At 39.3% G+C, this 22,799-nt stretch overlaps 4 protein-coding genes across 4 annotated transcripts; 1 reads left to right on the top strand and 3 right to left on the bottom strand.

Annotated features, from left to right (window-relative positions):
- Positions 1 to 2,445: 2,445 nt before the first annotated feature.
- On the bottom strand, positions 2,446 to 3,479 carry LOC116046673 (olfactory receptor 11A1-like). The gene has a single exon (XM_031295072.2). The coding sequence runs from the start codon at positions 3,370 to 3,372 to the stop codon at positions 2,446 to 2,448; it is 927 nt and encodes a 308-aa protein (XP_031150932.1). The 5' UTR covers positions 3,373 to 3,479.
- Positions 3,480 to 8,680: 5,201 nt separating this feature from the next.
- Positions 8,681 to 9,607, bottom strand: LOC116046672 (olfactory receptor 10J5-like). Its single transcript, XM_031295070.1, has one exon. The coding sequence runs from the start codon at positions 9,605 to 9,607 to the stop codon at positions 8,681 to 8,683; it is 927 nt and encodes a 308-aa protein (XP_031150930.1).
- Positions 9,608 to 12,330: 2,723 nt separating this feature from the next.
- On the bottom strand, positions 12,331 to 13,251 carry LOC116046713 (olfactory receptor 6N2-like). The gene has a single exon (XM_031295109.1). The coding sequence runs from the start codon at positions 13,249 to 13,251 to the stop codon at positions 12,331 to 12,333; it is 921 nt and encodes a 306-aa protein (XP_031150969.1).
- Positions 13,252 to 16,277: 3,026 nt separating this feature from the next.
- LOC116046671 (olfactory receptor 6N2-like) lies at positions 16,278 to 17,204 on the top strand. The gene has a single exon (XM_031295069.1). It carries the CDS (start codon positions 16,278 to 16,280, stop codon positions 17,202 to 17,204), a length of 927 nt encoding a protein of 308 aa, XP_031150929.1.
- The last annotated feature ends 5,595 nt before the right edge of the window (positions 17,205 to 22,799 follow it).

Raw genomic sequence — 22,799 nt, 5'->3', positions numbered from 1 at the left:
AGGGGGGGGGGACAATAAACATAAAATTTCTGAAGAGCAATTTTTTAAGGGGACAAAAATAATACAGCCACAATTATACTCGTAGAGGACATGTGTACACAGAGGAAAGCCTTAATACTATCATTAGTGTAGCATGGAGACTGGACCATTGTCCTTCTTTTCAGTGTTTCTCTTGATTCAATGAAAAAGCTGACGAAATTGTCCAAAATATTCTTCTTTAAAACCATGTATTTATTTTTAAGTTGTTTACAATCAAGCCACAAAAATACCTTAAAACATAATAACTTCTTTTGAAAAAATGTCCCCATATGAAAGAAATACAATACTTTTGTACGCTTGTTAAATTAGCTGATCATAATGTAAATTAGTGAGCCACTGGTAAAGCTCATCTGCTAACCCTGACAGCACACACCTCCAAAAATATGAACGAAGCTCAACACACTTACCTGAGACTCTCCACTTGACTGTCCCTGGTCTCCCTGAGACTCTACACCTGACTGTCCCTGGTCTCCCTGAGACTCTACACCTGACTGTCCCTGGTCTCCCTGAGACTCTACACCTGACTGTCCCTGGTCTCCCTGAAACTTTAGGCTTATCGCCGTGGTAACATTAGTTGTAGTGGGTGCATTTCCATCCAACAAGCTATTAAACAAGCTAGGTAACGTTACATTATATTAGATTAACATAGCAAGCCTTTTTGTCATGACTAATTCGTTAATTACTCAGCATAATTTCTCTTTGAGAAAAGAAAAACTTCATCCGATGTTTAATGTGAATAAAACAGCCTTGAACAGCCTACTTACTACATTCCTGTCACTACCCGATGTGACTGTGAGTCGAGTGCAGATCCTAATGTACAGCAGGCAGTGGACCAAACCACTGTGAGGCAAGGGAGGGGGGACTCAAAATGTTCCTAAACTTAAAAAGCATTTTTTGGGGTTTGTATTGTTTTACTACTTACACAGATATTTTAAGTATACATCATTATGTTATTAACAATACACAGCATTGTTTTAATGATATTTCTAGGGGGGGACAACCCTTGGATGGGGGCGGGGGGTCCTGACCCCCCCGAACCCCTGGGATTTACGACCTTGCCCTTTCCTGAGTTGGGAAGTCGTTCTTCTGACTTTGGTGTGTTCATGATCTCAGTTTATTCTTGTTAACAAGGAATCCTCCATGCATGTTAAAGTTAGTCATGGTGTGTATCATGATGTGTACAATTTCCTGATGTTAAACTCAGACAAAACTGAAGTTTTTTTTATTTAATGTGAGACAATACAAGGAATCACAAGTGATACAAGACATAAACAGACAGTCACATAAAGAAAAGAAAGATAAAATAAAAATAAAAGAGTAAAGTAAAATAAAACTAGCAGTTGCAGTGCAAAATTAAATATTTCATGTGCTTATTCAGTCACTTTTCAAATTCAAATTCCTACCCCTATACATATTACTCTAGACCATTCTTCTTTCAGGTATAATTCTAATGGGGACCATTCCCTTACAAAAACATCAAGCGTATTTCTTAGTACATGTGATAATCTCTCCAATGGCAAGATGGACATACATTTTTCAAACCACATTGTAATATTAGGAGGATCTTCGTCTAACCATTTATGTAGTATTGTGAGGCGTGCAGCATACAAAGCAAGTCTAAGAAATGGTATGGATTTAGTGGAATAAAAAACCTAAAAATGTTCTTAATCTCGTTTTGGACCGATAGCCAGAAACTTGAGATTTTTGGACATGACCACATTAGATGTCCTTAAGTGTCACAGCTATTTTTACACTTCACGCATAATGATGGGATAGGGTCATATTTATATCGAATAGCAGGGGTAACATGCAGTCTGTAGATAATCTTATATTGAGTCTCATAGGATTTATTAGAACATCTAATTTTCTTTGCATTCAACAAGATCCTTTTCCACATCCCCTCATCCAGTTGGGATCCAAAATCTTCACCCCAGGAAGTTTATTTTTTATGTCTTTATTTTTCCACAATTAAACTAAAAAACATTTTATACTACTAACTCTTTACATACAATATAATGCCAACTTAGACACTACACAAAAGTTAAACAGAAAACTCACAAAGGTATGCAATCTTCCATTTAAAGCTGTTAATTTAAATGTCTTGGAACTTTACCAGGAGACAGAAAAAAAATTAAATATATAGAATTTTCAATACTGGTAACAAAGTTCTATTTTACTGCGGAAACAAACTTAAAAATTCTGTGTTTTTATCTGAAAATGTAATAACAAAATGCAAAGTGAAAAATATTTGACATCAAATTGTTTAAGCTGACAATGCTTTTTAATTATGTTTAAAATGTATATTAAGTCTATTAAAACAAATCATTAAATTAAATACCTTTTAATCATCTTTGCATTATTATTATTAAGTTGTATTTAGTGTATACAGGTAAATCTGTGAATATATTAGTTTAATTTGTCTTGACTGAACAGTCTCTTGAGGTGTTTATAAATTTCTTTCAATTTCAATCCATATATGATCGGATTAAAGAGAGGATGATACAAAATCATTTGTAAAGACATTATTAAACGTACAATTTTGGAAACATTTGTTTCCAGTCGACCTACAAGTACATCATATGTAGATAAACAGGAAAAGTTGATTAGAACCAACAGGTGGGGTAAACAGGTCTGTGCAGCTTTTCTCCTGACTTCTCTACTACTTCGATAGGTTATTATAAGTATCCTGGTGTATGTAAAAAGTATAAAGAGAAGAGGGAGAGGTACAGCACTTACAAACATAATCAAGCCATATATATTCACCACTGCTGAACTCACACAGTGAAGTTTCTGAACTGTGCTGTTGCAAATTATTCCTTTTAGAACAAAGTAACAGAGCTTTTCATTAGCAATCATCAACGGTCCAATTGAAACCTGACAAGCAGGTAGAATCCAAGCTAAAATCAGGAAAATATAAACAGTTGTTTTTCTCATGATAGTTGGATATTGCAGAGGTTTACATATAGACACATATCTGTCATAAGCCATGACTGACAACAGGAAGAATTCTGAAATGGCTAGAGTGTAATATATAAACCACTGAAAGAGACAGGCTGAATAAGATATGATCTGTTTTTCAGATAAAAAGTCAATCAAAAGCTTTGGATAGATAGCAGTGCTGAAAAGAACAGAGTTGATTAACAAAGCTGCAATGAAAATGTACATAGGTTCATGAAGGGCTTTGTTAATCACTATGATGCACACAATAGTGGAATTACTGCAAATTATTAGAATATATGCTGTAAACATGATCACAAAATAAAGATATCTGTATTTTTGCACTTCCACATGCCCATCAAAAGTTATATATGTTACATTTAATTCATTATCCATTAAGATAGTCTAAAACAAAATGTTAATGAATAAAACAGGTAAATTACTAGAAGTCTCATATAACCTGAGATTGTCTTATTTAGTGATCAGTACCTGACCTTGATACACACTGGTTTGGCCCGGCAAACACAGAATTGGATCTGTGATCTGTTTGAGGTTTTTAATCAGACTGCATCAACCTCCATGGATCTCATTAATCTCTCCAAAGGGAAAGCTACTAACATGTAAACAACTTGATCAAACTCTGGAGGCCTGAACTCATGTTGTTAAACTTTGTTTGCTCAGATTACATGACTCTCTCATATTAAGAATTGCACTCTTAAGCCCCGTTCAGATCAAAGATTTTCGACATGATGAGTTGAAACTTGCAACTACTTGCAATGCACCGGTCTGCAATGTTCTGAATCCTGCCAGTTTACACCAATACGACATGACGAGACAGTGTATTATCTTCATATCAACAACTCTTTGTACTTTTATTCTAACTACCGAATTTAAGGCTTTTTTGTAGCTGGATATATCATTTGTTGCATCTTAATATGAATGGGGATAATGTTAGTGATAGTGAGATCCTTACTACAGCTGCATTTCTAGTGATAAAATGAAGAAAACGTTTTACTTGACAAGCTGATTTCTCTATTGGCTGTTGAAACAATTGACGTCCCTTACTTTCTAAAACCAGCCTCTGGAGACGTGACCAGCTGAGTTGCAGCGACACCATCAGCTGGCTTGAGTTGAGCTGAGACGGGCCGGTTCAGACCACTGCAACGTTCTAATATGGTTTTATCTTGTTACGAATCTTTGGTCTGAACTGAGCTTCAGAGCAAAGACCTCTGGAAAGGCCAATGGTGCATTCACATGCTCTTCTGATGGTACCCTTTCCTGAGTTGGGAAGTTGTTCTTCTGACTTTGGTGTGTTCATGATCCAAGTTTATTCTTGTTGACAAGGAATCCCCCATGCATGTTAAAGTTAGTCATGGTGTGTACCATAGTGTGTACAATTTCCTGATGTTAAACTCAGACAAAACTGAAGTTATTGTACTTGGCCCTGTAATGGCTGGTTGAGGCCACCAGGCGGCGGTCTAGGACGGCACTCTACTGACAATGATATGCCTGTATGTAGGTAGAAGAAGAATGACTAAAAGTTGTTGAGTTGTATCCTGACTGCTGTCTCCTTGAGTATAAAGTACAGAGGAACAATACATGGTGTCAGAAGATAATAACCCTTGACAGACATATGTCTTCATCTACATTTCATGAGTTAAACACCATCCTATCACAAGAGCTGCAATCGGTGGTTGAATGAATGAAGAAAAATAAGCTAGTTCTTAATGTTTCAAAGACGAAAAGCATGATGTTCGGTTAAAATTATACTCTTCACAGGTGGAGGTGGTAGGCGATACGCAGGTCGAGTTTCGAAAATACGGTGGCTCCCTGAAGGGGTTCAAATGCCGAGTTAATGAGTGGCAGGGGATAAGTATTCTTTACCGTGATGTTATTGAGTCCTCTGTAGTCAATGCAGGGGCGTAACGCAGACGCGTAACTATCGGTAAGCAGGGTAAGCGGTGCTTACGGGCCCGGACCAATCAGGGGCCTGTGTGACTGGAAGATATTGATTGACAGCCGGGGCTCCCTATCGCATTTGGCCACTGACCAAGCGGGAGTGAGAACGGTCAAATTCATTTCCTTGTTTCAGAGACCGTTCTCTTCACGTGTGTGACTCGAACATCTCACATTTACCAACACAACGTACAACGAAAGGAATGATGAATGCCATGAATTTCATGAGCCAATCTAGCATGACATCCCTGTTTTAAACCTGTCTTCTCTCTGCTGCTCAGTTGTCATTTCAGGCAGAGAGCACAACCCTCCTCCTCCCCTTCCACCTCCAGTCTTATCACACATGGCTCCCTGGGTCATCCTCCGGCAGACCGCTCCCGTCGGCTCCTCGTCCAGTCTTCGGTCTCACTCACACCACCACCAGTGTGTAAACTCCATCGGGGGAATAACTTTTGTCTTTCTACCTCTTTAAAAGTAATTTCATAATGATGGAGTCTAATCTCTAAAGACTCTGTACATTTCATATTTTGCATATGTACAAATAAATTTTGCATATCTGCAACGAAGTCTCTCCTGATTGAAATACTGTGCTCGCGGGCGCTCGTTTAAACAATTGACGTCCCTTACTTTCTAAAACCAGCCTCTGGAGACGTGACCAGCTGAATTGCAGCGACACCATCAGCTGGCTTGAGTTGAGCTGAGACGGGCCGGTTCAGACCACTGCAACGTTCCAATATGGTTTTGTCTTGTCACAAATCTTTGGTCTGAACTGGGTTTTAAAGCAAAGACCTCTGGCAAGGCCAATGGTGCATTCACATGCACCTCTGATGGTACCCTTTCCCATGGGCGTAAATCTGATCTAACAGTAGGGGGGGGGACAATAAACATAAAATTTCTGAAGAGCAATTTTTTAAGGGGACAAAAGTAATACAGCCACAATTATACTCGTAGAGGACATGTGTACACAGAGGAAAGCCTTAATACTATCATTAGTGTAGCATGGAGACTGGACCATTGTCCTTCTTTTCAGTGTTTCTCTTGATTCAATGAAAAAGCTGACGAAATTGACCAAAATATTCTTCTTTAAAATCATGTATTTATTTTTAAGTTGTTTACAATCAAGCCACAAAAATACCTTAAAACATAATGACTTCTTTTGAAAAAATGTCCCCATATGAAAGAAATACAATACTTTTGTACGCTTGTTAAATTAGCTGATCATAATGTAAATTAGTGAGCCACTAGTAAAGCTCATCTGCTAACCCTGACAGCCACACACCTCCAAAAATATGAACGAAGCTCAACACACTTACCTGAGACTCTCCACCTGACTGTCCCTGGTCTCCCTGAGACTCTACACCTGACTGTCCCTGGTCTCCCCGAGACTCTACACCTGACTGTCCCTGGTCTCCCTGAGACTCTCCACCTGACTGTCCCTGGTCTCCCTGAGATTCTCCACCTGACTGTCCCTGGTCTCCCTGAGACTCTACACCTGACTGTCCCTGGTCTCCCTGAGACTCTACACCTGACTATCCCTGGTCTCCCTGTTCCTCAGTTCTTTCTGTCTCCTTTGCCTGTGACATAGTGACCTTAGTATTTCCATAAGCACCCATTCTTATAGATTGATGTTACCAATTGTCTTGATATGAGGACTTATTGTACTTACTTGGCGTTTTGGTGTAAGCCTACTGAAAAAGGATCTTATGTCTGTTTTTCTTTTCTCTGTCAATTTATCTGGGCAACAACAACAAATCTGTAACGTCAGATGTCTAAATATGAGTTAGATTCATAGGTTCACCACGCGGTCATATTATAATTCTAAAATGATCTTGTGTCCTCCACATAAATATTGGGTTTCTTCTGGGACAGAGGATATATATTTAACTGATCAGGACTTAACTTCATATTGAGCATAACACAACTGTAGATCTTCAATATTAACCCTAATATCAGTTCACACATAACGTTAGGCTTATCGCCGTGGTAACATTAGTTGTAGTGGGTGCATTTCTATCCAACAAGCTATTAAACAAGCTAGGTAACGTTACATTATATTACACTAACATAGCAAGCCTTTTTGTCGTGACTAATTCATTAATTACTCAGCATAATTTCTCTTTGAGAAAAGAAAAACTTCATCCGATGTTTAATGTGAATAAAACAGCCTTGAACAGCCTACTTACTACATTCCTGTCACTACCCGATGTGACTGTGAGTCGAGTGCAGATCCTAATGTACAGCAGGCAGTGGACCAAACCACTGTGAGGCAAGGGAGGGGGGACTCAAAATGTTCCTAAACTTAAAAAACATTTTTTGGGGTTTGTATTGTTTTACTACTTACACAGATATTTTAAGTATACATCATTATGTTATTAAAAATACACAGCATTGTTTTAATGATATTTCTAGGGGGGGACAACCCTTAGATGGGGGCGGGGGGTCCTGACCCCCCCGACCCCCCTGGGATTTACGACCTTGCCCTTTCCTGAGTTGGGAAGTCGTTCTTCTGACTTTGGTGTGTTCATGATCTCAGTTTATTCTTGTTGACAAGGAATCCTCCATGCATGTTAAAGTTAGTCATGGTGTGTATCATGATGTGTACAATTTCCTGATGTTAAACTCAGACAAAACTGAAGTTTTTTTTATTCATAAGATTTTATTTAATGTGAGACAATACAAGGAATCACAAGTGATACAAGACATAAACAGACAGTCACATAAAGAAAAGAAAGATAAAATAAAAATAAAAGAGTAAAGTAAAATAAAACTAGCAGTTGCAGTGCACAATTAAATATTTCATGTGCTTATTCAGTCACTTTTCAAATTCAAATTCCTACCCCTATACATATTACTCTAGACCATTCTTCTTTCAGGTATAATTCTAATGGGGACCATTCCCTTACAAAAACATCAAGCGTATTTCTTAGTACATGTGATAATCTCTCCAATGCGAGATGGACATACATTTTTAATAAAAAAAAAATAAAAAACCTAAAAATGTTCTTAATCTCGTTTTGGACCGATAGCCAGAAACTTGAGATTTTTGGACATGACCACATTAGATGTTCCTAAGTGTCACAGCTATTTTTACACTTCACACATAATGATGAGCACATAGGGTCATATTTATATCGAATAGCAGGGGTAACATGCAGTCTGTAGATAATCTTATATTGAGTCTCATACGATTTATTAGAACATCTAATTTTCTTTGCATTCAACAAGATCCTTTTCCACATCCCCTCATCCAGTTGGGATCCAAAATCTTCACCCCAGGAAGTTTATTTTTTATGTCTTTATTTTTCCACAATTAAACTAAAAAACATTTTATACTACTAACTCTTTACATACAATATAATGCCAACTTAGACACTAAACAAAAGTTAAACAGAAAACTCACAAAGGTATGCAATCTTCCATTTAAAGCTGTTGATTTAAATGTCTTGGAACTTTACCAGGAGACAGAAAAAAAATTAAATATATAGAATTTTCAATACTAGTAACAAAGTTCTATTTTACTGCGGAAACAAACTTAAAAATTCTGTGTTTTTATCTGAAAATGTAATCACAAAATGCAAAGTGAAAAATATTTGACATCAAATTGTTTAAGCTGACAATGCTTTTTAATTATGTTTAAAATGTTATTAAGTCTATTAAAAAGAAATCATTAAATGAAATACCTTTTAATCATCTTTGCATTATTATTATTAAGTTGTATTTAGTGTATACAGGTAAATCTGTGAATATATTAGTTTAATTTGTCTTGACTGAACAGTCTCTTGAGGTGTTTATAAATTTCTTTCAATTTCAATCCATATATGATCGGATTAAAGAGAGGATGATACAAAATCATTTGTAAAGACATTATTAAACGTACAGTTTTGGAAACATTTGTTTCCAGTCGACCTACAAGTACATCATATGTAGTCAAACAGGAAAAGTTGATTAGAACCAACAGGTGGGGTAAACAGGTCTGTGCAGCTTTTCTCCTGACTTCTCTACTACTTCGATAGATTATTACAAGTATCCTGGTGTATGTAAAAAGTATGAAGAGAAGAGGGAGAGGTACAGCACTTACCAACACAATCAAGCCATATATATTCTGGACTGTTGAACTAACACAGTGAAGTTTATTAACTGTGCTGTTGCAAATTATTCCTTTTAGAACAAAGTAACAGAGTTTTTCATTAGCAAACAGCAATGGTCCAACTGCCATCTGACAAGCAGGCAGAATCCAAGCTAAAATCAGGAACATTTTAACAGTTGTTTTTCTCATGATAGTTGGATATTGCAGAGGTTTACATATAGACACATATCTGTCATAAGACATGACTGACAACAGGAAGAATTCTGAAGAGGCTAGAGTGTAATATATAAACCACTGAAAGAGACAGGCTGAATAAGATATGATCTGTTTTTCAGATAAAAAGTCAATCAAAAGCTTTGGATAGATAGCAGTGCTGTAAATAACAGAGTTGATTAACAAAGCTGCAATGAAAATGTACATAGGTTCATGGAGGGCTTTGTTAATCACTATGATGCACACAATAGTGGAATTACTGCAAATTATTAGAATATATGCTGTGAACATGATCACAAAATAAAGATATTTGTATTTGTGCACTTCCACATGCCCGTCAAAAGTTATATATGTTACATTTAATTCATTATCCATTAAGATTGTCTAAAACAAAATGTTAATGAATAAAACAGGTAAATGACTAGAAGTCTCATATAACCTGAGATTGTCTTATTTAGTGATCAGTACCTGACCTTGATACGCACTGGTTTGGCCCGGCAAACACAGAATTGGATCTGTGATCTGTTTGAGTTTTTTATCAGACTGCATCAACCTCCATGGATCTCATTAATCTCTCCAAAGAGAAAGCTACTAACATGTAAACAACTTGATCAAACTCTGGAGGCCTGAACTCATGTTGTTAAACTTAGTTTGCTCAGATTACATGACTCTGTCATATTAAGAATTGCACTCTTAAACCGTGTTTGGATTAAAGGTTTTCGACATGATGAGTTGAAACTTGCAACTACTTGCAACCCACAGGTCTGCAGTGTTCTGAAACCTGCCAGTTTACACCAATATAACATGACGAGACAGTGTATCATCTTCATAGCAACGACTCTTTGTACTTATGTTCTAACTACCGACTTTAAGGCTTTTTTGTAGCTGGATATATCATTTGTTGCATCTTAATATGAATGGGGATAATGTTAGTGATAGTGAGATCCTTACTACAGCTGCATTTCTAGTGATAAAATGAAGAAAACGTTTTACTTGCTCTATTGACTGTTGAAACAATTGACGTCCCTTACTTTCTAAAACCAGCCTCTGGAGACGTGACCAGCTGAATTGCAGCGACACCATCAGCTGGCTTGAGTTGAGCTGAGACAGGCCGGTTCAGACCACTGCAACGTTCTAATATGGTTTTGTCTTGTTACGAATCTTTGGTCTGAACTGAGCTTCAGAACAAAGACCTCTGGAAAGGCCAATGGTGCATTCACATGCTCTTCTGATGGTACCGTTTCCTGAGTTGGGAAGTCGTTCTTCTGACTTTGGTGTGTTTATAATCTCAGTTTATTCTTGTTAACAAGGAATCCTCCATGCATGTTAAAGTTAGTCATGGTGTGTACCACGGTGTGTACAATTTCCTGATGTTAAACTCAGACAAAACTATTGTAAGTTATTGTACTTGGCCCCAATTACCTCCATCCTGTTATATAATGTTATAGCTACACTGGATGGCGTTGCCCTGGCCTCCAACACCAATGTAAAAAATCTCAGTTATCTTTTATCAGGATATATACTTTAACTCCCACGTAAAACAAACTTCAAGGACTGCCTTTTTCACCTTCGTAACATTGCAAAAAGACACATCCTGTCTCAAAAAGATGCAGAAAACTAGTCCATGTATTTGTTGGTTTGAGGCTGGTCTCTTGTAATTCCTTATCAGGTTGCTCCAGTAAGTCCATTGGGACTCAACAGTTGGCTGACTCCCTGTAAAATCCAGAATTGAATTTAAAATCCTGTTCCTCACCGACAAAGCTCTTAATGGTCGGTCACCATAATTTCTTAGAGAGCTCATAGTACCCTATTGCCGTACTAGAAGACTGCACTCCCAGAATGCAGAGTTACTTTTGTTACGGCTAGCTCAGGATTGCCTTTAAACTGCCCTTATTTATGCTGCTATAGGTTTAGACTGCAAGGGGACTTCCTATGACACACTGTGCTCCTCTCTTCCTCCATCTGTGTGCATTCATGTCCCATTAACGCATGTTAATAACTTAGCTTCTTCCACAAAGTCTTTGTGCTTTCTCACCTTGCAGATTGTCTTTGATTGTGGTCACACCTTGATCATGGCTGCAGGTTTATAATACTCTCTACTCTGCATCACTAAACATCCTCAGAACATTCTTACAATCGAAACAAAATGCCAAAATTTGCAAGCAGAATGCTAATAAAGACTAATATATACATATAGCATTTACATCCATTTTATCTTTCGTCCACTCTTGTCAAATTAATTTAATTTCTGTATGACAAAAGTATGAGTCTTAATGCAGACTCTGGCCCAACAGTTAAGCCTTTTGGGCCTTCCTTAATCTTCGCTAAAGAGGCTTTTTACCTATGGTCTTTGTCACAAATGCAGCTGGTGCAGAATATAAACAGTTCCATAAATCCAAAATCAGTTCTACAGTTCATGATTTACCCAACTAAGGCTGGTAGAAACCTCACAGTGCTGGTTTTCTTGTTGGTCATGAGGCATAGTCTACAAATAGTGCTAATAATAATAATATTATTATATGTTATAGCAACAATAATAAGGTTTCTTTTTTATTTGTTTGTTTTTCACAATGAAAAAAAAACTTATACTATTAACTCTTTATGAACAATATATTGCCAAATTAGACACTAAAACAGAAAACGCACATTCATTGCTGTTGATTTTATGAGAAGACAGAGAAAAAAATAGTACTAATTAAAATGTCAGTGCTGGTAACAAAATTCTATTTTACTACGGAAACAAACTTGAAAATTCGGTATGCATTTTGTGATTAAATGATAGGCAGATGAAAACAATGTGTTGGATTTTTAAGGATCAGCAGAAAAAAATTTGACATCAAACTGTTGGAGCTCACGCTTTTTATGTTTGAGTCTATTAGAAACAAATACTTAAATTAAATACCTTCCATCAACCTTTTATTAATACGTTGTAATTAATGTACACAGTTAAACAGTACTGTATATATTTATATATATATATATATATATCAGTGTCATGTGTCTTGACTTAATCTCTTATGGTGTTTATACATTTCTTTAATTTTCAGTCCAAATATGAACAAATTAAAAGAGAGAGTACAGAATAATTTGAAAAGACATCAGAGCACTTTGAAGAACAATCTCTTGAGGAGTTTATAAATTTCTTTCATTTTGAGTCCATACATAATCGGATTAAAGAGAGGATGATAAATTACTAGTTGTAAAGACATTATTAAATGAACAGTTTTAGGGAAATCAGTTTCAAGTCGAGCTAGAAGTACATCATATGACATAAAACAGGAAAAGTTGATTAGAACCAACAGGTGGGGTAAACAGGTCTGTGCAGCTTTTCTCCTGACTTCTCTACTACTTCGATAGGTTATTATAAGTATCCTGGTGTATGTAAACACTATGAAGAGTAAAGGGAGAGGTACACTAATTACAAATACAATCAAGCCATATATATTCTGGACTGTTGATCTAACACAGTGAAGTTTCTGAATTGTGCTGTTGCAAATTATCCCTTTTAAAATAAAGTAACAGAGCTTTTTATTTGCAATTAGAAACGGTCCCACTGAAAACTGACAAGCAGGCAGCATCCAAGCGAAAATCAAGAGAATATAAACAGTTGTTTTTCTCATGATAGTTGGATATTGCAGAGGTTTACATATAGACACATATCTGTCATAAGCCATGACTGACAACAGAAAGAATTCTGAACCCCCTAGAGTGTAATATACAAACCACTGAAAGAGACAGGCTGAATAAGATATGATCTGTTTTTCAGATAAAAAGTCAATCAAAAGCTTTGGATAGATAGCAGTGCTGTAAAGAACAGAGTTGATTAACAAAGCTGCAATGAAAATGTACATAGGTTCATGGAGGGCTTTGTTAATCACTATGATGCCCACAATAGTGGAATTACTGCAAATGATTAGAATATATGCTGTAAACATGATCACAAAATAAAGATATCTGTATTTCTGCACCTCCACATGCCCATCAAAAGTTATATATGTTACATTTAGTTCATCATCCATTAAGAAAGTCTAAAATAAAATTGAATAAATAAAACAGTTACATTACTAGAAGTCTTATATAACCTGAGTTTGTCTTATGAAGTCATCAGCACCTGAACTGGATACACACTGATGTCGTCCTGCAAACACAGAAATTGGATCTGTGATCTGTTTCAGTCTGTAGGAAGTTTTTATCAAACTGCAGCAACCTCCATGGATCTCATTAATCTCTCCAAAGGAAAAGCTGCTAACTTGTAAACAACTTGATGAAACTCTGGAGGCCTGAACTGAGATGTTGTTAAACTTTGTTTGCTCAGATTACATGACTCTGTCACATTAAGAATGACAAAGAGCAAAGCAAGGCAAGGCCAACAGTGCATGCACATGTTCATCTAAATGTCCTATTTCCTGGGTTTGGAAGACGTTAATCCGACTTCGGTGTGTCAGCTGGTACATTCAGCTATTAACTATAGAATTAAAATTAGCCTTTATCCATTTTATTTCTATGTTACAAACACCTAGGCGAAATGGCAGAGTTTTAGACGGAGCCTCAACGGCCGCCTGAAAGCATGGTAACGTTATATGGTCAAGCGAGAGTGACTGAAGAGAGGGAGCACCCAGCAGCATTAGAACAAAGCAGTGAATCTGAGAAATAAAACGTGTTTTCGCCGATACATCTCTAGAAATGCTACTGTAGCAAGCATCTCAATATCACTAACGTTATCCACGTTCATATTTAGACGAAACAAATGTTATATCTAGGTACAAAAAAGCCTAAAAGTCAGAAGTTAGAACAGAACTACAAAGAGACAATGCTATAGAGATGATACACCATCTTGTCTCGTCACATTGGTGTAAACTGGCAGGTTTTAGAAGTTGCAAGAAGTTGCAAGTTTCAACTCGTCTCATCGCTAATCTTTGGTCTGAACTGGTCTTAAGAGTTCATAATACTCTACTGCCCCACTGCAGGGTTGCAGTTGCAGAGATACTTTTGTTTCCTAGAGTCTCCAAAAGTAGAATTGGAGCCAGTCTTCAGCTACCAAGCTCCTTTCTCGTGGAACCAGCTTCCAGTTTTGGTTCAGGAGGTAGACATTGTCTCCACATTTAAGAGTAAGCTTAAAACTCTTCCTCCCCAGAGTCCTTGTGCTTTCTTGACACACTCTTTGGATTGTGGTAGCACCTACGCTGCTACTAGTATTAATATTATTATTAGTCATAATTCCATTATCTTTACAGTTACTATAATTGCCACTGTTCATCATGCCATTCCATTATACCCACTGCTATATTTCTGAGTCATATTTCTGTATTTATTGTAGTATTGTAGTAAGGTAATATTCTCTCCCTGTCTGTCTCTCTCCCTTCCAACCGGTCGAGACAGATGGCCACCCACGTAGAGCCAGGTTCTGATCAAGGTTTCTGCCTGTTAAAATGAAAATGTATTCATTGTAGAGCTTAGATCGGCCCAAAAAATCAAGCCCGAACCTGCCCGAGCCCGAGCACGTTGTGTCCGAGCCCAGCCCGGCCCGACACATTAACTGTAATTATGAGCCCGAGCCCGATTTAAACCCGACAATTTTTTAATACGTGGGCCGTTATAACTGACGTTCTCAACTACAATTCAGAGTTGTTTGAACTGGAGAAATCTGTTTAGAATAATACAACAAGGACGAAGCATGTAAACTGCGCTGTTAGTTTAGAATGGAACGGATCGCAAGTGGATCCGAGTGAAGAAACATAAAAAAAAGAACCAATGATGAACAACATATTGTTGTCACTGCCCACGACTTGTTTAAACTGCTTCCATACCTCCGACTTTCCTCCACACTTGCTCAAAGTTAATTCTCCTGTTTTTCTTTTTTTCTTTACATTTTCATTTCATTTACATTTATTATATTTCTGATTATGGCAGAGCTATCTCCCCACCAAAATAGGATAATAAGGTAATGGATAAAAAAATAAATAAATAAATAAATAAATTGCTTGATCAAGGGTCCGGCCCAGGTGCGGTCCGGCCCGTCCCGGCCCGAGGATGTGGCGGAAAATAACGGCCCGAACCCGACCGGACCTCGGGTCGGGCTCGGGCCGTTATTTTTTTGGGCCGAGAATCTAAACTCTAATTCATTGTTACTGCCGCACCAAATGCATCCTCCTGCTAAAATTGAATTCAATTCATTACATTTTGGATTCGATACGAATCACAGGGCATATACGGGCATATACTTTAGCTGAGTATAATTGGAAAGATTATTTCCTGATAATATTTCATGGCTCACAAGATCCTTTGCTTTTTCGTTGTCACACTGGGAAAATCACCTGTTGTTTATATGTTTTGAGCAATAAAATACAACACATCTTATTTGTAGCGTCCATGTTGTTTCCACGTTACAACATAAAGCTCATGAACAAACAAAAGTCAGAAGAACGACTTCCCAACTTAGGAAATGGGACCATTAGCCTTGGCGAAAATCTCACATAACCTGAGCAAACTAAGTTTCAGATAAACAAACTCGCGATATGGGACAATTGGAGGACCATGTGAAAACACATTTGGCCTTTGCGGAGGCCTTTATTTTTATAGGACAGCTGACGACATGAAAGAGAGAGAGAGTGGGAATGACATGCAGCAAAGGGAGTCAAAACTTGGGCCGCTGCATCGAGAAATGAACCTCTATACATGGACGTGTGCTCTACCAGGTGAGCTCCCCAAGCTCCCCAGATTGTCATTCTAAATATGACAGAGTCATATAACCAGAGCAAAGAAAGTGTATCATCAACTATGAGTTCAGGCCTCAAGAGTTTGATCAAGTTGTTTACATGTTAGTAGCTTTTCCTTGGGAGAGGTTAATGAGGTCCGTGGAGGTTGATGCAGTCTGATAAAAACTTCTCACAGACTCAGACTGATGACAGATCCAATATCTGTGTTTGGCTACACCAGTACGTATGAAGGTCAGGTACTGATCACTAAATAAGACAATCTTAGGTTATATGAGACTTCTAGTAATTTACCTGTTTTATTCATTAACATTTTGTTTTAGACAATCTTAATGGACAATGAATTAAATGTAACATATATAACTTTTGATGGGCATGTGGAACTGCACAAATACAGATATCTTTATTTTGTGATCATGTTTACAGCATATATTCTAATAATTTGTAGTAATTCCACTATTGTGGGCATCATAGTGATTAACAAATCCCTCCATGAACCTATGTACATTTTCATTGCAGCTTTGTTAATCAACTCTCTTCTTTTCAGCACTGCTATCTATCCAAAGCTTTTGATTGACTTTTTATCTGAAAAACAGATCATATCTTATTCAGCCTGTCTCTTTCAGTGGTATATATATTACACTCTAGGGGGTTCAGAATTCTTCCTGTTGTCAGTCATGGCTTATGACAGATATGTGTCTATATGTAAACCTCTGCAATATCCAACTATCATGAGAAAAACAACTGTTCATATGTTCCTGATTTTAGCTTGGATTCTACCTGCTTGTCAGATTTCAGGGGGACCGTTAATGAGTGTCAATACAAAACTCTGTTACTTAATTTTGAAAGGAATAATTTGCAACAGCACAGTTCAAAAACTTCACTGTGTGACTTCAACAGTCCAGAATATATATGGCTTGATTGTTTTTGTAATTGCTGTACCTCTCCCTCTTCTCTTTATACTTTTTACATACACCAGGATACTTATAATAATCTATCGAAGTAGTAGAGAAGTCAGGAGAAAAGCTGCACAGACCTGTTTACCCCACCTGTTGGTTCTAATCAACTTTTCCTGTTTATCTACATATGATGTACTTGTAGGTCGACTGGAAACAAATTTTCCCAAAACTGTTTATTTAATAATGTCTTTACAAGTTATTTTGTATCATCCTCTTTTTAATCCGATCATATATGGACTGAAAATGAAAGAAATTTACAAACATCTAAAGAGATTGTTCAGTCAAGACAAATTAAATTAGTCACTTCTTTAATTATGTAAAAATAGTGCAAGATGTGATTCATCTCATTCTTTGAAGGTATTTAATTCATGGATTTGTTTCAGACTTAAGGATAGTAAAAAGCATTGTTTGCTTCAATGTCATGTCAAATAATTTGATTGATTTATTTTTTACTCATCACGTAGTCACAAAATCCATACTGAAGTTTACATTTGTTTGTGTAGCAAAAAAAATAATTTGTAACCAGTATTGAAATTTGTATCAGTAACAAATGTTTTCTGTCTTCTGATAAATTCGAAGACATTTAAATCAACAGCCTTGAGCACAAGATGTATGCATTGTGATTCCATGTTTAACTTGTGTTTTTTTCGTTTCTGATATATATATATATATATATATATATATATATATATATATATATATATATATAGTAGTTTTAGCAGTGTAAAGTATTTTTTTAATATCATTGTGGAAAAAGAAAAAAAAGAAACCAAACTATTGTTGCTGTTATGTTTTTTATATTAGCAATGTATATTGTAGCCAGGCCTTTAAATTAACTTTGTTGATCACCAGCCAACATGGCTTGTAGATTTTGAAAGTTACCAGTCAATCAGATTCTCCATTAACCACGTTTGGTTTTTGTTTTCCCTAACTAACTTTACGTTAAATTCAGCTTCTGTGATTTGTTTTGCACCGTTCTTTTTGTCTTCTCTGTTTCAGCATAGCTCGTAATCAATACAACGCGCTAGGCACACGTAGCCAACGGTTGTATGATACGTCACGACATGGTGTTCATGGGAAATGTAGGATTAGTTCTACAAGCAGTGTTGGTCGGAGAAAGATGATGTTTTGGCGGATCAATCCCAGGTTCCTCTAGCAACATGTCAAACTGTCCCTGAGCAAGACATTGAACCCCAAGTTGCTCCCCAGATCCTGCATGTATAGCTGTACACTGCTCGTAATACTAAGGATGGGTTAAAAACAGTAATAGAATTTCACTACATTGTACTCTGTGTATTTGACAATTACGGAATAAAGTTTGTTTTGATTTGTTTGAGACAGGATGCCTAATTTTTGCAATGTTACACATGTGAAAAAAGGTAGTTCTTGAAATTTGTTTTATGTGGGCACTAAAGAATTTATCCCAATAAGATAACTCCAAGATTTCTTATGATGGAGCTGGAGGCCAGTGCAACGCCATCCAGTGTAGCTTTATCTTGGAACATGGAAACAGCTGCAGCCAGGATACAGGTGCAACCACAGTCTAAAGAAATCTGTGAGGTGAGGGTCATAGGAAAGGAGCCTGGTAGCCTATGACTCTAGCTCCCATTCTACTTTTAAAGGTCCCATGGCATGACAATTTCACTTTATGAGGTTTTTTAACATTAATATGAGTTCCCCCAGCCTGCCTATGGTCCCCAATTGGCTTGAAATGGTGATAGGTGTAAACCGAGCCCTTGGTATCCTGTTCTGCCTTTGAGAAAAAGTAAGCTCAGATGAGCCGTTCTGGAATCTTGCTTGTTATGAGGTCATAACAAGCAAGGTTACCTCCCCTTTCTCTGCTTTGCCCGCCCAGAGAATTTGGCCAACCCATGAGAGAGACATCATGGCTTTCAAACGAGCAAAGTGGCAGTTGGTCAAGGCCACACCCCCACCCTCCACCTTGCCCCCCCCTCTCTCCTCCTCAATAGATACAGGGAAATAGTAAGGAAAGCTCATTGTGGGACTGGCTCTAGTGGCTGTAATTCTGCACCAAGGCTGAATTTCGGGAAAGAGACTTCAGATACAATATTAGGGGACCACTAAGGCCTATATTAAAGAGACTTCAGATACAGTATTAGGGGACCACTAAGGCCTATATAAAAGCATCCAAAGAGCACCATGTCATGGGTCCTTTAAAGATTGTAGGAATCAAAACTAACTTTGCATTCTGGGAGGGCAGTGTTCTAGTGGGGCTATTGGGTACTATGAGCTCTCAAAGATATGATGGTGCCTGACTATTATGAGTCTTTTAGGTCAGTAGAGGGTTTTAAATAAAATTCTGGCTTTTACAGGGACCCAGTGCAGAGAAGCTAATACAGGAGAAATATGATGTCTTTTCCTAGTTCTTGTCAGTACACCTACACATGTTCTGGATCTGGAGTCTTAAGAGAATTAGCCAGCATTCACACCTGCAACCCAATCATTTTAAAATTGGGGTAGTGCGATTAGACTGCGACGGTGGGGGCCTCAGGGGGGAGCCGGACACATTGAGATCTATAAACAATGGGACGGAAATCCATAATTGTGAAATATAAGGTCTACTTGTGCTACATTGGGAGGGTTTAAGAACACAAAATACATTACACATATGGGCCATTTCAGTGACACTCCCACTGGCACACAACACTGAAAAATCGCCGGATCGCTGTTTCCTGGTCTGAAGGTGCCCTTATTGGAGCAACCTGATATTACGGAATTACAATAGTCCAGCCTTGAAGTAACAAATACATGGAATAGCTTCTCTGCATCTTTCTGAGTTAGAATGTGCCTAATTTTTGCAATGTTATGCTGCTGAAAAGGCAGTCCTTGAAGTTTGTTTAATGTGGCTGTTAAAGGATAAATCCTGATCAAGACAACTCAGAGATTTCTTGCAGTAGTGCTGGAGGCCAGGGCAATGCCATTCAGAGTAGCTATATGTTCAAATAATGAGGAAATTGTAGGCCACCCAGATTGTGATGTCCTTAATGTTTAACTAACAGTTGTTTCTGGCTTAAATTATATATATAATTGGGTATTGTCTGCATAACAGTGAAAGTTTGTAGAGCATTTCCTAAAAAATTGCCAAGAGGAAGCATATATAAGTTAAATTGAATTGGTCTAAGCACAGAGCCCTGTGGAAGACCATGGCTAACAAGTTAACCATGGCCAGTAGTTTTGCTGATAAACGAATAGAGAAACCAAGCAGAAAACATAACCTCCTTAGCAGAGGTAATAAACAAATAAAAGTTTGTATTTGCTTGCACAATTATAGTTTTGATTTTGTGGTATTTGTGGTGAATTTCCCATTGCCTAATGTGTTTTTCTGTGTTACATAAACCCTGACCTTTTGAGATGATTACCCATCCATCCATCCATCCGTCCATCTTCGTCCGCTTAGCCGATCTCGGATCGCGGGGGTAGCAGCTCCAGCAGGGGATCCCAAACTTCCCTTTCCCGAGCCACATTAACCAGCTCCGACTGGGGGATCCCGAGGCATTCCCACGCCAAGTTGGAGATATAATCTCTCCACCTAGTCCTGGGTCTTCCCCGAGGCCTCCTCCCTGCTGGACGTGCCTGGAACACCTCCCTAGGGAGGCGCCCAGGGGGCATCCTTACCAGATGCCCGAACCATCTCAACTGGCTCCTTTCGATGCGAAGGAGCAGCAGCTCTACTCCGAGCTCCTCACAGATGACTGAGCTTCTCACCCTATCTCTAAGGGAGACACCAGCCACCCTCCTGAGGAAACCCATTTCGGCCGCTTGTACCCTGGATCTCGTTCTTTCGGTCATGACCCAGCCTTCATGACCAGAGGTGAGGGTAGGAACGAAAACTGACCGGTAGATCGAGAGCTTTGCCTTCTGGCTCAGCTCTCTTTTTGTCACAACGGTGCAATAAATTGAATGTAATACCGCACCCGCTGCGCCGATTCTCCGACCAATCTCCTGCTCCATTGTCCCCTCACTCGCGAACAAGACTCCAAGGTACTTGAACTCCTTCACTTGGGGTAAGGACTCATTCCCTACCTGGAGAAGACACTCCATCGGTTTCCTGCTGAGAACCATGGCCTCCGATTTAGAGGTGCTGATCCTCATCCCAGCCGCTTCACCCTCGGCTGCGAACCGATCCAGCAGGTGCTGAAGGTCACAGGCCGATGATGCCATCAGGACCACATCATCTGCAAAAAGCAGCGATGAGATCCCCAGCCCACCGAACTGCAACCCCTCTCCGCCCCGACTACCCCTCGATATCCTGTCCATAAATACTACAAACAGGATTGGTGACAAAGCGCAGCCCTGGCGGAGGCCAACTCTCACCTGAAACGAGTCCGACTTACTGCCGAGAACCCGGACACAGCTCTTGCTTTGGTCGTACAGAGATTGGATGGCCCTGAGAAGGGACCCCCTCACCCCATATTCCCGCAGCACCTCCCACAGTATCTCCCGGGGAACACGGTCATACGCCTTCTCCAGATCCACAAAGCACATGTAGACCGGTTGGGCATACTCCCAGGCTCCCTCCAAGGTCCTTGCGAGAGTAAAGATCTGGTCCGTTGTTCCACAACCAGGACAGAATCCGCATTGTTCCTCTTCAATCTGAGGTTTGACTATCGACCGAACCCTCCTTTCCAGCACCTTGGAGTAGACTTTACCAGGGAGGCTGAGAAGTGTGATACCCCTATGATTGGCACACACCCTCTGGTCCCCCTTTTTGAAAAGGGGAACCACCACCCCGGTCTGCCACTCCTTAGGCACTGCCCCAGGCTTCCACGCAATGTTGAAGAGGCGTGACAACCAAGACAACCCCTCCACACCCAGAGCTTTAAGCATTTCTGGACGGATCTCATCAATCCCTGGGGCTTTGCCACTGTGGAGTTGTTTAACTACCTCAGCAACTTCCACTAGGGAAATTGACTACAATCCCCCATCATCCTCCAGCTCTGCCTCTACCATAGAGGGCGTATTAGTCGGATTTAGGAGTTCCTCAAAGTGCTCCTTCCACCGCCCTATTACCTCCTCAGTTGAGGTCAACAGCGACCCATCCTTACTGTACACAGCTTGGATGGTTCCCCGCTTCCCCCTCCTGAGGTGGCGAACGGTTTTCCAGAAGCACCTTGGTGCCGACCGAAAGTCCTTCTCCATGTCTTCTCCGAACTTCTCCCACACCCGCTGCTTTGCCTCTTTCACGGCAGAGGCTGCAGCCCTTTTGACGGCTTCCCTGACCACCGGTGTCCACCACGGTGTTCGTGGGTTACGCCCCTTGAGGCACCTAAGACTACAGCTCCTCGCCGCAGCTTCAGCAATGGAAACTTTGAACATTGTCCATTGTTCAATGCCCCCAGCCTCCACAGGGATGCACGAAAAGCTCCGCCGGAGGTGTGAGTTGAAAGTCTGTCGGACAGGGGTCTCCTCCAGACGTTCCCAATTTACCCACACTACCCGTTTGGGCTTACCAGGTCTGTCCAGAGTCTTCCCCCACCCCCTGACCCAACTCACCACCAGATGGTGATCGGTTGACAGCTCTGCCCCTCTCTTCACCCGAGTGTCCAAAACATACGGCCTCAGATCAGATGAAACGATTATAAAATCGATCATTGACCTTCGGCCTAGGGTGCTTTGGTACCAAGTACACTTATGAGCATCCCTATGTTCGAACATGGTGTTTGTTATAGACAATCCATGACTAGCACAGAAGTCCAACAACAAACAACCACTCTGGTTTAGATCAGGGAGGCCGTTCCTCCCAATCACGCCTCTCCATGTGTCTCCATCATTGCCCACGTGCGCGTTGAAGTCCCCCAGCAGAACTATGGAGTCCCCCCCACAACCCTCAGGCGTAGGGAGGCGACCCTTTCGTCCACCGGGGTAAACTCCAAC

The sequence above is a fragment of the Sander lucioperca genome, chromosome 8 (assembly GCF_008315115.2).
Source record: "Sander lucioperca isolate FBNREF2018 chromosome 8, SLUC_FBN_1.2, whole genome shotgun sequence".
In the NCBI taxonomy this organism is placed as follows: domain Eukaryota; kingdom Metazoa; phylum Chordata; class Actinopteri; order Perciformes; family Percidae; genus Sander; species Sander lucioperca.
Note: the sequence above shows the minus strand (reverse complement) of the source record. Positions and strands in the feature narration are given on the sequence as shown.

Bases quoted from the DNA above. Each gene is read 5' to 3' on its own strand.
- LOC116046713 (XM_031295109.1), bottom strand. From the start codon at position 13,251: ATGGATGATGAACTAAATGTAACATATATAACTTTTGATGGGCATGTG.
- LOC116046673 (XM_031295072.2), bottom strand. From the start codon at position 3,372: ATGGATAATGAATTAAATGTAACATATATAACTTTTGATGGGCATGTG.
- LOC116046672 (XM_031295070.1), bottom strand. From the start codon at position 9,607: ATGGATAATGAATTAAATGTAACATATATAACTTTTGACGGGCATGTG.
- LOC116046671 (XM_031295069.1), top strand. From the start codon at position 16,278: ATGGACAATGAATTAAATGTAACATATATAACTTTTGATGGGCATGTG.